This window comes from Papio anubis, chromosome 4 (genome assembly GCF_008728515.1).
Source record: "Papio anubis isolate 15944 chromosome 4, Panubis1.0, whole genome shotgun sequence".
In the NCBI taxonomy this organism is placed as follows: domain Eukaryota; kingdom Metazoa; phylum Chordata; class Mammalia; order Primates; family Cercopithecidae; genus Papio; species Papio anubis.
Genome location: NC_044979.1, coordinates 171,653,294 through 171,666,519, shown reverse-complemented (window position 1 = coordinate 171,666,519; position 13,226 = coordinate 171,653,294). Strand labels below are relative to the sequence as shown.

The 13,226-nt window shown below is 47.9% G+C and overlaps 1 protein-coding gene across 1 annotated transcript in view; it reads right to left on the bottom strand.

Moving 5' to 3' along the window:
* Positions 1-9,373, bottom strand: part of DOP1B (DOP1 leucine zipper like protein B) — a 125,696-nt gene extending 116,323 nt beyond the window's left edge. The window contains exons 1-2 of the mRNA XM_021935528.2: positions 9,193-9,373; positions 1,182-1,345 (exon numbers count right to left, since the gene is read on the bottom strand). Of these exons, the coding sequence (XP_021791220.2) occupies positions 1,182-1,319 (138 nt within the window). The 5' untranslated portion in view covers positions 1,320-1,345; positions 9,193-9,373. The remainder of the gene's footprint in view (positions 1-1,181; positions 1,346-9,192) is intronic.
* Between the last annotated feature and the right edge of the window lie 3,853 nt (positions 9,374-13,226).

The following is a 13,226-nucleotide window of genomic DNA, read 5'->3' as shown; positions in this document are numbered from 1 at the left end:
AGGTGGATCACTTGAGGTCAGGAGTTCGAGACCAGCCTGGCCAACGTGGCGAAACCCAGTCTCTACTAAAAATAGAAAAATTAGGCAGGCGTGGTGGCACATGCCTGTAATCCCAACTACTCAGGTGGCTGAGGCTAGAGAATCGCTTGAACCTGGGAGGTGGAGGTTGCAGTGAGCCGAGGTTGCGCCACTGTACTCCAACCTGGGCAACAGAGTGAGACTGTCTCAAAAAAAAAAAAAAAAAAAAAAAGTCTCATAAAGAGCATGCAACCTAGATCCCTCGCATGTGCAGTTCACAACAGGGTTCATGTTTCTGGGATAACCCACTACCACCACTAACCTGACAGAAGGCAGAGCCCAAGCGGTAACGCCCGCTCATACCGCTCACCTCCTGCTGTGCATCCCCGTTCCTAAAAGGCCACAGACTGGCGCTCATACCGCTCGCCTCCGGCTGTGCGTCCCCATTCCTAACAGGCCATAGACTGGTACCGGTTAGCGGCCTGGGGGTTGGGGATCCCTGATATAGAGGACAAGGTCAAGCCCACATTTGACCAGTTTTGGTTTTCCTAGATCTGATTCCATACACACACACACACACACGCACACACGTACGCACGCACAAGCACACACATGCATGCACATGCACACACACACAAGTTCTGGGCAGATTTCAATATTTATTTCAACTTCTATTCTTCTAGGAGTTACCAGACAGCAGTAAAAGGATCAAAAAAGTAGATCAAAGAAGAAAAATAAATAAAAATCCTAAGGAGTATACAAAGAACAGTCTTTGAATGCCTAATTTGACAATTTTAAATTGTATCTTGTCTAGACATAAATATTGTTAAGAAAAAGATTGTTTAACTACATGAACACCATATATAATTTTATGCTCAGAAAAAGCTGGAAGGAGGTACATACATTGATAGGTTAACAGTGGGTAACACTGGAGGTCAGAATTATGAGTGGTTTTTTTTCTTTTCTGTATTTTCTAATTGTTGTAATCCTCATTGTATATATAATGGTATTTCTTTGAAATAATATAAAGATTATACTGTATAATATGTAATAATATAAAGATTATAAAATACAAATAATATAACCATGTAATTTCTTGTAATAATAAAAAGACAATTACGTCCCCACCTCCACGCAATCCAAATAGGATACACCCGACATACCTTGTTGAGTTTGCCAAGTGAAGATATGAGATCCGCCCATTCACTCGAGGACTCAAAATTTCTCAAAGCCTTTTCAATCACTGAAGAGTAGCTTCTGTATCTGTAATCATTTAAGAGCTCCTGCTCTTCTGGATCCATCTTACATTCTCACAGCAGAAAAGTATCTAAAAGCAAACCAAAAAATAACCACATGAGAGAGCCATTTGGGCATACAAATCATTCCCAACCCAGAGCTACAGAAGACAGGTGTCCACAAACACTATTGTGCACAAACTCACTGGGCAATCCTGTTCAAATATTTAGCAAGGCTTCTGGGCCAGGCACTGTGGGAGATGAAAGATAAACAGTTCCCACCCTCGTGGATTCTGGGGGAGAACAGGAAACAGGAGTAGACAGCATAAGAGTGTTAGGGCTCCAAGTAATTGACAAAACTAATTCCAGGATCAAAGCTCCAAAGCTGCTAGACTATATGTTGTCGCCAGCTGGTAATTTTGAATGAACACGGCCCCTCCTATCATATGGAATTTTTTATTTTATTTTTTATTTTTTGGAGGCAGGGTCTTACTCTGCCACCCAGGCTGGAGTGCAGTGGCATGATCACGGGTGACTGTAGCCTCGACCCCCTAAGCTCAAGTGATCCTTCCTTCCACCTCAGCCGCCCAAGCAGCTGGGACTATTGGGATGCGTCACCATACCTGGCTGTTTTATTTAAAGTGTGGCAGGCATCTACCCAGCATGCCTTGTTCTCCTTTTCTGTACTAAGGGAGCACTGGTTTTGTTCACAGTAACACTATAATTCCCAGACTCCCTTGCATCTAGGTGGCCATGTGATAGCTCTTGACCAATGAGATGTCAGTAGAAGCTGTGGGTCAAAAAGGCAATTGGAAAGGAGGCAGACTCCCTGGCATAAGCCTTTTGCCCTCCATTCTTCTTCTTTCTGCCTGGAACAAAGGCATGATGTTGGAGTGAAGCTACATCTTGCAACTGTCATGAAACATGCACAAAAGTCACAAACTAACGATGGCTGAGTGGAATGACAGAGCCCCTGCAGCCCCAGATGGCATGGTGAAGGTACCACACGCCAACTCCGGATGCTGTAATGTCTGGTGTATGTTTTCTGCATATAACAGCTGTTTAAGCCTCTGTTCAATCAGGTTTTCTGTTATAGCCAACCACAATCCTAATTGATATATGAGGACAAACAGTATTTCACTAGTACGCTCAGTCTGAAAGGAAAGACAAATACAGAGCAATGTTATACAGTTAAACACGAGTGAATGCAGTTAGCTGGGTAGATTGCTAAACAAGTTGGATGTAGTCAATCAAATAAAAAGGCAAATATGGTAAATGGAAGAAACTGAACTGAAGGTACAACACGTTCTTTAAGCTTGAGTCTTTCATTTACAGGCCAGTACAGTTACAAAAATTTCATGAAATCTCATACTTCAATATCCAATCACTCCAGACCCAATCCAATCTTCACCAGGCCACCACTACTTTCTTTCCTTTTTTTTTTTTTTTTTTGAGACAGTCTCTCACTCTTACTGCCCAGGCTGGAGTGCAATGGCACAATCTCGGCTCACTGCAACCTCTGCCTCCTGGGTTCAAGCGATTCTCCTGCCTCAGGCTCCCAAGTAGCTGGGGCTACAGTCACGTGTCACCACACCCGGCTAATTTTTGTATTTTTAGCACAGATGGGGTTTTACTATGTTGGTCAGGCTGGTCTTCAACTCCTGACCTCGTGATCCGCCCACCCTGGCCTCCCAAAGTGCTGGGATTACAGGCATGAGCCACCATGCCTGGCAACCACCACTACTTTCAAGTCACCAATGGCAGAGGTCCTTTCTGTTTCCTCACTTTACCTCTCAGTAGCACTCTGCGGCAGATCACTTCTTCTCCAAGCAGCCTAGCAGCCTCTGCTTGGCCTACATACTCCTCTGGCCCCTCCAGCCCCAGAGCTTGTTTCTCACCTACCTCTCTGAAGTTCTTTCCTCCTCCTCTACCAACTGCTAAATACATTCCCTGGCGGCCGGGCATGGTGGCTCACACCTGTAATCCCAGCACTTTGGGAGGCCAAGGCAGGCAGATCACTTGAGGTCAGATATTTGAGACCAGCCTGGCCAACATGGTGAAACCCCATCTCTACCAAAAAATAAAATTAAAAAAAAATAGCTGGGCATGGTGGCACACACCTGTAGTCCCAGCTACTTGGGAGGCTGAGGCATGAGCATTGCTTGAACCCAGGAGGTCGAGGTTGCAGTGAGCCGGGACTGTGCCACTGTACCCCAGGAAGGGTGACAGAACAAGACTCTGTCTCAAAAAACAAAAAACTACAAAAAAAAAGAAAGTGAAGACTTTGGAAGGTGATTACGTCATGGGATTAATGCGCTTTTAAAACGGACACTAGCTGAACGGAGTGGCTCACATCTGAAATCCTGGGAGGCCAAAGCAGGTGGATCACTTGACACCAGGAGTTCGAGACTAACCTGAGCAACATGGTGAAACCCCATCTCTACAAAAAATACAAAAATTAGCAGGGTGTGGTGGTGCATGCCTATAGTCACAGGTACTCAGGAGTCTGAGTTGGGAGGATCACTTGAGCTTGGGAGGTTGAGGCTGCAGTGAGCCATGATCATGCCACTGCACTCCAGTCTGGGCAACAGAACGAGACCTTGTCTCAAATAAATAAATTAAAGAGACCTGAGGGAGCCTGGCTGTTCTTTCCACTGTGAGGACACAGCTAGCAGGCCCTACCAGACACTGAATCTGCCAGCACCTTGATCTTGAACTTCTCGGCCTCCAGAACTACAGGAATACATTACTGTTACTTATAACAGAAATACCTAGTTTACACTATTTTGTTGGAGCAGCCTGAATTAACTAAGACAAGCATCCATCAACAAAATATGGTCTATTCACAAAGGAACACTGAGGCAATGGAAAGGAACCAGGTACTGATACGTGCTGCAACATGGATGCACCCTGCAAACACACGCTTAGTGGAAGACGCCAGACACACAAGACCAGACATTGTAAGATTCCATTGATATGAAATGCCCTCCACAAGCAAATCTAGAGAGATGGCAGTAGGTTAGTGGCTGCCTGGGTGCGGTGAAAACAGGGACTAACCGCCATTGGGAATGGCGATCTTTCTGAGGTAAGGCAAATGTGCTAAAATGGGATGATGGCGATGCTTGTACAACTCTGTAAATGTATGAAAAAAATCACTGAAATTATCTGGGCACAGTGGCTCATGCCTGTGATCCCAGCTACTGCAGAGGTTGAGGTGGGAGGACTGCTTCTGCCCCGCAGCTTGTGACCAGCCTGGGTAACATGGCAAGACCCTGTCTCAAAGACAACAACAACACTGAATTACATACTTGAATGAATTTTATGAGCTGCAAATTATAGCACAATAAAGCCGTTTAAAAAAATAAAACTAGGTCGGGTGTAGTGACTCATGCCTGTAATCCCAGCACTGTGGGAGGCTGAGGTGGGTGGAACATGAGATCAGGAGTTCGAGACCAGCCTGGCCAACATGGTGAAACACCATCTCTACTAAAAATAGAAAAATAAGCCAGGCATGGTGGCTGTAATCCCAGCTACTCAGGAGGCTGAGGCAGGAGAATCACTTGAACCGGGGAGGCAGAGGTTGCAGTGGGCTGAGATCGCACCATTGCACTCCAGCCTGGATGACATAGCGAGACTCTGTCCCAAAGAAATAAACAAAAAAACCCACTAAACTCTCAATTCCATCTGCTCAATATGCTCCTTCTCCAGTCTTTCCCTTCTCAGAAAGTAGCCCCTTCACCTGTGGGATCATTCTAGACTCTTCCTTCTCTTCACCTGCCACGCTCAACCCCAGTCCTGTTTGTCTCTTCCTCCTAAACACCTGTTGACTCAATTCCTCTCCATCTCCGCCGCAACGCAGTCTGGGCTGCCTGTTCCCTGCATGTTTGCAGAAGCTTCCCAATGATTCTCCCACACTTGCCCCTTTCCAGTGCCTTTACACACAGTGCTCCAAGAATCCTTTTAAAACATAATGCATACAACTGCCATGTTTAAAATTGTTTCCATAAAGCTTCAAATAAGGCCGGGTGCAGTGGCTCACGCCAGTAATCCCAGCACTTCGGGAGGCTGAGGCGGGTGGATCACCTGACGTCAGGAGTTTGTGACCAGCCTGATCAACATGGAGAAACTCTGTCTCCACTAAAACTACAAAAAATTAGCCAGGTGCGGTGGCACATGTCTGTGATCCCAGCTACTCGGGAGGCTGAGGCAGGAGAATTGCTTGAACCTGGGAAGTGGAAGTTACAGTGAGCTGGGATTGCAGCACCACACTCCATCCTGGGCGACAGAGCGATACGTTGCCTCAAAAAAAAAAAAAAAAAAAAAAAGAAAAGAAAAGAAAAGGAAGCTCAAAACAGAACCAAACAACCCCTTTTCCAGCTTACAAGACTCTACCCACTTCTCACTGCACCCTCCAACCCCAGGACAAACCCATCCTGCCACAAAGCCTCTGCATTCATGCCTCTCTGCAAAAATATACTGCACCTTGCACACCCGGCCACAAAATAAGACCGTCTACTCAAGCTTCCTGGGAGGGCCTGTCCCTTTTTCTGAAATAACTGCCTTCACACGTTTTGAAAATATTAAGGAAAAGATGGTAATGAGAGCTGGTAGTTTGTTCCTTTTGCCAAGTAAAGACTAAGTTGATATATCCAAACAGTCCATACTATATTTTTTCCAGAAAATTCACAGTTCTGAAACCCAGCATCTCTAAACCACCGCAATACTCCAATGGGGCACAGTCTGTTCACTCTTCAAGTGTCTAAACATGGGAAAGAAACATAAATAAGACAAGGTCCCTACTCTCATCGTTCACAGCCTAATAAAAGTGGAAGTACATGGTCCCTACTCTCATCATTCACAGCCTATTAAAAGTAGAAGTACCTAAATACATAATTCCAGTTTAATGTGGCTCACATTAAAATACCTAAATACATAATCTCAGTTTAACATGGCACACATAAGTGTCAGAGGGTGGAAAAAGTGACCTTGCTCTTTTTAACACACATAAGTGACAGAGGGTGGACAAAATGACAGAGTCTGATGATAGCAAGAGGAAACTCAGCCACTGGCAGAGGAGTCCTCAAAGTTCAGAGGTGTGGGCGGCTGGAGTTACCAGGAAGAGGACTGTGATAAGGTGTGTATTGACAATAAGGTGTGTATTTAGAAGGTGCGGTGGCAAGGGACGCCACTGCTCATGACAAGGAGGGCATCAGCCAGGTAAGAGCAGGTAGCTGGAGCAGTTCAATGTTATGGTTGGCCATATGAAGAAAGTGCTATTTGGTGTAACTACCAGCACAGGTGAGAAGTTTGGAAATTGTCATTCATGCAAGCTCCTTTATTTCAAAATATGGGGCACGTGGTATGCTACCAAGCAAGTCTTCTGGGCGAGCTTGGAAAATTCACCATTTTCCAAGAAAATGCATGCATTTCTTTTTTTTCTTTCTTTCTTTCTTTCTTTTTTTTTTTTTGAGATGGAGTTTCCCTCTTGTTGCTCAGGCTGGAGTGCAATGGCGCAATCTCAGCTCACCGCAACCTCCGCCTCCTGAGTTCAAGCGATTCTCCTGCCTCAGCCTCCTAACTGGGATTACAGGCATGTGCCAACACACCTAGCTAATTTTGTATTTTTAGTAGAGATGGGGTTTCTCCATGCTAGTCAGGCTGGTCTCGAACTCCCAACCTCAGGTGAACCTCCTGCCTTGGCCTCCCAAAGTACTGGGATTACAGGTGTGAGCCACTGTGCCTGGTCTCCTTTTTGTTTTTGTTTTTTGAGGTGGAGTCTCGCTCTTGTCACCCAGGATAGAGTAAAATGGTGTGATATTGGCTCAGTGCAACCTTTGCCTCTCGGGTTCAAGCGATTCTCCTGCCTCAGCCTCCCAAGTACTGGGATCACAGGTGCCCACCACAATGCCTGGCTAATTTTTTAAAAAATATTTTTGGTAGAGACGGGGTTTCATCATGTTGGCCAAGCTGGTCTCGAACTCCTGACCTAAGGTGATCCACCCACCTTGGCCTCCCAAAGTGTTGGGATTACAGGCATGAGACACCGCACCCGGCCTCATGTATGCATTTCTTTTCTTCTTTTTTCTGTTTTTGTTTTTTTTTTTAGACAGAGTCTCGCTCTGTCGCCATGCTGGAGTGCAGTGTCGCCATCTCGGCTCACTGCAACCTCTGCATCCTAGGTTCAAGCAATTCTCCTGCCTCAGACTCCAGAGTAGCTGGGACTACCAGCACGCGCCACCACGCCCGGCTAATTTTTGTATTTTTAGTAGAGACGCAGTTTCATCATGTTGGCCAGGATAGTCTTGATCTCCTGACCTTGTGATCCGCCCCCTTGACCTCCCAAAGTGCTGGGATTACAGGTGTGAGCCACCTCACCGGGCCGCATGCATTTCTTGATGCAATACACGAGTCCTGTGAGACGGGTATTAGGAAGTCAGGCCATTCGGAAAATTGCCCAGGTCACACACCCAGCAGCTGGCAGAACCAGATTCGAGCTCAGGGAAGTGAGATAGTACAGGGTCTCCAGTACATTATGCTAGTGATAAAATTATTGGTTCAGTCCTTAAATAGCTCTTTTGCCAATGATCTTGCAATCTATCCTAGATATGTCTCCTGTGAGAGATTGAACAGTTCAGTAAAACCGACAGTTATACAGCCTATAGCTAACTAGACACACAAAGAAGTAATCACATAAGAAGTGTATCTACTCAGATACCTTAAAATCGAAAATGTTAGCAAGAAATCTCTCACTTTACCCATTTTTAATTTCACAGAAAATCAAATTCAGGGTTGAGCACTGTGGCTCATACCCGTAATTCAAGCACTTCAAGAGGCCGAGGAGGAAAGATTGCTTGAGCCCAGGAGTTTGAGAGCAGACTGGGCAACACAGTGAGACCTTCGTCTCCAAATAATAATAATAATAATATAGAAAAAGAAAAAAACAAGTTCAAGAGAAAAACCAACTGCCAGATCCCAAAAAAGTTCACTGTAAATATGTTTATATGAAGGAACATTTCTGAGCTCGATGAAAATGAGGACACAGTGACCCTACCACATAAGCAAAAACATTTAGCAACAGAAAACAGATATGTACTATTAGTAATAAAATGATAACGATCCTTAGTCTACAGTACAGAAACACTCATCACCAATGGTCTTAACTGTGGGACACACTGTTTTGAATTTGGTCTTTCAGAGTGGTAATCAAATTGTACTGGAAAAATTTTAAGCCACCTAATGCCAGGAGGCTTGTGGGGCCGGGGGCACGGTCTTCCATCACCTTACCAAAAAAATCCTAGCAAAGTCTTCCCAATTGCGGGGCTGCAGTCGCGAGCGTGGGGCAACACCTGCGGGTAACAGTCCACGCGAGTAGTCGGGAACCCCGCAGGGCGCAGGGGCCAGGATGGCGGAGCGCGCACTGCGGCCCGGATACCTTCTCCTGAGGCCTGGCTGGAAGACTGGGGTCTTCCCCGACGAGGAAAGCCCTCAGTTCTCACAGGTCCGCGTCCCCAGTCTCCTCCCCAGCCAGGACCGCACGAGCAAACAAAGGCTGAGCGTCTCGCTGTGGGCCCGCCCCGGGAGAGAGCGCGGGCCGCGATCCACCCCTGACCTGCACCTGCCGCCCCGCTCGGTGAGGGCGTGGCCGGCATCACATCCTCCGCGCCAGGGTCGGGTAACCCGAGGGGACCCCACCCAGTCTCCCAGCTGCCCTCCGGGTCTACGGCCCCGAGCTCCCCGCCCCCGCACTGCAGCAGCGCGCGCCGCGGGCCCGGGCCGCGCGCCGGGAAGCCACCTGCACCCCGAGCCGCCCCACGGCGCCGCCCAAGCCCTCTGGACCTGGGGAAGGGCCCGCGGGCCGGCGGGGAGGAGACGCCCGGCTCCTCCGGCTTCGCCCAGCGGCTGAGGACTGGACGCCGGGCAGGGCGCGGGCACGACTTACCCGCGGCAGTGGCCCTGTTGGCGGGCGCGCTCACGTGCAGCGCGGAGGAGCCCGCCGAGCTGAGTGAGAGAGACTGAGCAGGGCTGCGGCGCGGCCGGGAGCCAGAACCACCGATAAAGCGCCGCGCCTGAGAACCAGCCGCCGCCGCTCTTCCCTAATGCGGGAGTCGGGGCGAAGCCTGGAGGCGGGGCCTCGGCGCTTGGGGCGGGGATGGAAGGCGGGGCTGGACGCCTGGAGGCGGGGTTAGGGGCGGAACTTGGAGGTGGGCCATAGGCGCGCGGGGGCGGGGTTTCCGCGGGCGGGGCGGAACTAGAAGTCTGGGCCTGACCCATGGAGGCGGGATCAAGGGCGGGGCCTGGAAGTGGGCCGTCGGTACAGGGGCGGGGTCTCGGCGGGCAGGGCTGGGTTGGAAGGCGTGGCCTGACTCATGAAGGCAGGATCAAGGGCGGTGCCTGGAGGCGGGCCATAACAGCAGGGGCGGGACCTGGGCGGGCCGGGCTGGGCTGAAAGGCGAGGCTTGACTCATGGAGGCGGGATCAGGGGCGGGGCCTGAAGGTGGACCATTGGTGTTAGGGCGGGGCTTCGGCTTGGGAGCAGAGCTTGGGGAGGGCCCCGGCGTGCTGGGGCCGTTCAGTCGCCGCAGCCGCTGAGTGAGGGCCGAGAGTCTTCCTTAGCTTCCCCGCCATAGGCGTCGTTTCGTAGCCGGGCTGCTCCGGGGAAGGCCTCGTACAGGTGGGTAGGGCGGCGTCTGCGCCTCACCTGGGGATCCCCGACACAACCGAGTGGAAGGGGACAATGGTCAGTGCCCGCCCAAGTTCGTCCGCGTGTGCATCGGCCGTCGGAGGTGCTTTGGAGTCATTCACAGAAACGGAGAAGCGGGGGCTCCTCAAAGGGTGCGCGGCACCTGGTTCACCCCATCTTTTCCTTCTGGACCACGTCCAAGCCCTCCACACACGCTTGGGGCGCAGAGGGCGCGGCCGGCTTAGGACCCCCGCTAAGTTGCCCCAGCCCGCACGGGCCTCAGGTTTCCGACCCCGGGCGACGGGAGAGATGAGATCATTTCTACCTGGACGGAGCTTGTCACGTGGGCTATGGCTCAGGAAGGAGACCTTGACGTCAACCTTAGAAAGCATTCATATCTCCAGACAATCCCAGCCCCTGCCTGCCGTCCTCTCGAGCGCTGGGACCTGGACGGTCCAGTCCGACCGCTTCAGGACTAGACGCACCTGGATGGTGCTTGTTAGGCAGTGCAAGCCCTGTCCCCACCCAGCTGTGGCTCCAGCCAACCCGAAGCGGGCCACTTGTGGATGAAGGCTGTCATTTCTGCAGTGGCGTCGCTCCTTTTAACCCCCGAGCGTCCTTTAGAAATGTTCAGACCAGGTCTGGAGTTCGTGAAGGCGAGGCAGTAGTCAATGAGCTTGGGAGGTGGGGGAGGTATGAGCACGTGGAAGTTGTTTAGGACACTTTGTGTTTATGCATGTTTCTAGGGAAGGGGTATATTATCAGATTCCAAAGTGGATCTGTCACTTCCCTGGAAACAGTAAGAATATTTTAGTAGTTTGGGATGCTGGACCTGTGGCCCAGCCAGGCTGCTGATTCTGATTTTGTCTTCATTTGGCATATACCAAGTGCCCCAGATGTAAATCCTCTCATGATCAATTTGAGGAATGCTCTTACGATAGAAGCAGAGAGAAATGAAAAGATTGGGCCACAGTTAGCAGGAAAAAAGAATTAATTTCATGAAGATTGATTTCCTAATGAGAATATGATAAACTGGTTTTACAAAAGCAGCAAACAAAAACAGGGGAAAAAAAAAAAAAAAGAAAAGAAAAAAAAAGATGGCAAGCAGGTGAGTTTTTTTTTTTTTTTAAGGTTCTGCAAATCCTAGTCACACTCAACACTGCACTGAACAGAGATGAAAGAACTGCTTTACACTTAACATTAAAAAGAGAACCAGTCTATTTGTGCCAAAGCCACCATGCACATACAATTTGTACCTTATATTCATATACCACCTATCTGTAAAGGACTCTGGGTGTGTGTGTGGGGGGGTGGGGTTAATTTAATTTTGACAAATTCATTTGTAAATCATTAAAAAAACTCAATTTATAATTGGCAGTATACTGTCAATTACTGTATACTGTGTACAATATACTGATACTGACAGGATTGACAGTAAATGTATAACATTGAGATTTGAGTATTCTGGCCAGGTGCAGTGTCTCATGCCTATAATCCCAGCACTTTGGGAGGCTGAGGCGGGCGGATGACCTGAGGTTGGGAGTTCAAGACCAGCCTGACCAACATGGAGAAACCCTGTCTCTTCTAAAAATACAAAATTAGTTGGGTGTGGTGGCACATGCCTGTAATCCCAGCTACTCAGGAGGCTGAGGCAGGAGAATAATTTGAACCCAGGAGGGGGAGGTTGCAGTGATGAGCCGAGATGGCGAGAAGGTGCCACTGCACTCCAGCCTGGGCAACAAGAGCAGAAACTCTGTTTCAAAAAAAAGAAAAATGTATTACAGAAAAGCTGATATGGAAAGAACCACTGGCTTCCCCTGTTGTCTAAAAAACATTGTATTAGCCAGGCGTGGTGGCACATGCCTGTACTCCCAGCCACTTGGGAGGCTGAGGCAGGAGGATCACTTGAAACCGGGAGTTGGAGGTTGCAGTGAGCCAAGATTGCGTCACTGCACTCCATCCTGGGCAACAGAGTAAGACTCTGTCTCAGAAAACAACAAAAACAATATAAAACAAAAAACACATTGTATGAGATAATCCATTTAAAATATGCTGCATTTAAACCATATTTCATTTCTCTATGGAAAAGTTCACATATAGGCTAACTTGAGGATCTATTAATAATAACCATATGACTTACACTTTAAGCATAATCTAATTTACACTTAGATTTAATGTATCATCTCCCTTAGTTTTTACACTAAGAGAGTTACTACTCTCTAGACTCAAAAGTGAAGCTGGACCTGCCAAGCACTAGAGACCACAGAACTTTGTAGTCAGTCCTGGATATGATCCTGGCTTTAGCGCTGAGATCTTGTGCAAATTAATTAACCTCTCCAAGCCTTTATTTCTTCATTTGAGAAATGACATTGATTCCTACCTTAAAGGATGCAGTGGTTTCAATGTGTCCCCTAAAGTCACGTATTAGAAACATAATCCCCAAGGCAACAGTGTTGCAAAGTGGAACCTTCAAGATCATGAGTGAAGACTCTGCCCTCATAAATGGATTAATACCTTTATCAGTGGAGTGGATTCCTGATAGAAGGATGAGTTTAGCTTGTACCTTGTGAGCATTTTCTTGCCCTTTTCTGCCTTCTGCCATGGTAGGGACACACCAACAGGCCCTTGCCAGATGCTAGTGCCGTGCTTTTGCACTTCCCAGCCTCCAGAATTATAAGAAATAAACTCACTTTTTTTTTTTTTTCTTTTTTTGAGACAAGTGACAGAGTCTCACTCTGTTGCTTAGGCTAGAGTGAAGTGGCATGATCATAGCTCACTGCAGCCATAAACTCCTGGGCACAAGTGATACTCCTACCTCAACTTCCCAAGTAGGTAGTACTAAAGGTGAGCATGATCACATCTGGTTAATTTTTATTTTTTGTAGAGACAGAGTCTCTCTATGTTGCCCCGGCTGGCCTTGAACTCTTGGCCTTAAGTGATCCTCCCACTTTGGCTTCTGAAAGTTATGGGATTATTGGCATGAGCTACTGTGCCCAGGCAAATTTATTTTCTTTATAAAGTACCTAGTTTGTGATATTCCATTATAGTAACACAAAATGAACTAAGGCAAAGGACTATAGTCAGAATTACCTAAAACCATGTTGGGAAAGCATTAAGCAGGACATATGGTCTAATTTGCCATAGGTTCTCAATTCATGATTTTTTTCTCCTTTTGGTTCCAAGCCCAGTTGTTTTTTTCCTACAGCATACGGCGAACCCCCAACATCTGAGACAGGTCTCAGTTAATTTAGAAAGTTTATTTTGCCAAGGTTGAGGATGGGCAACCATGACAC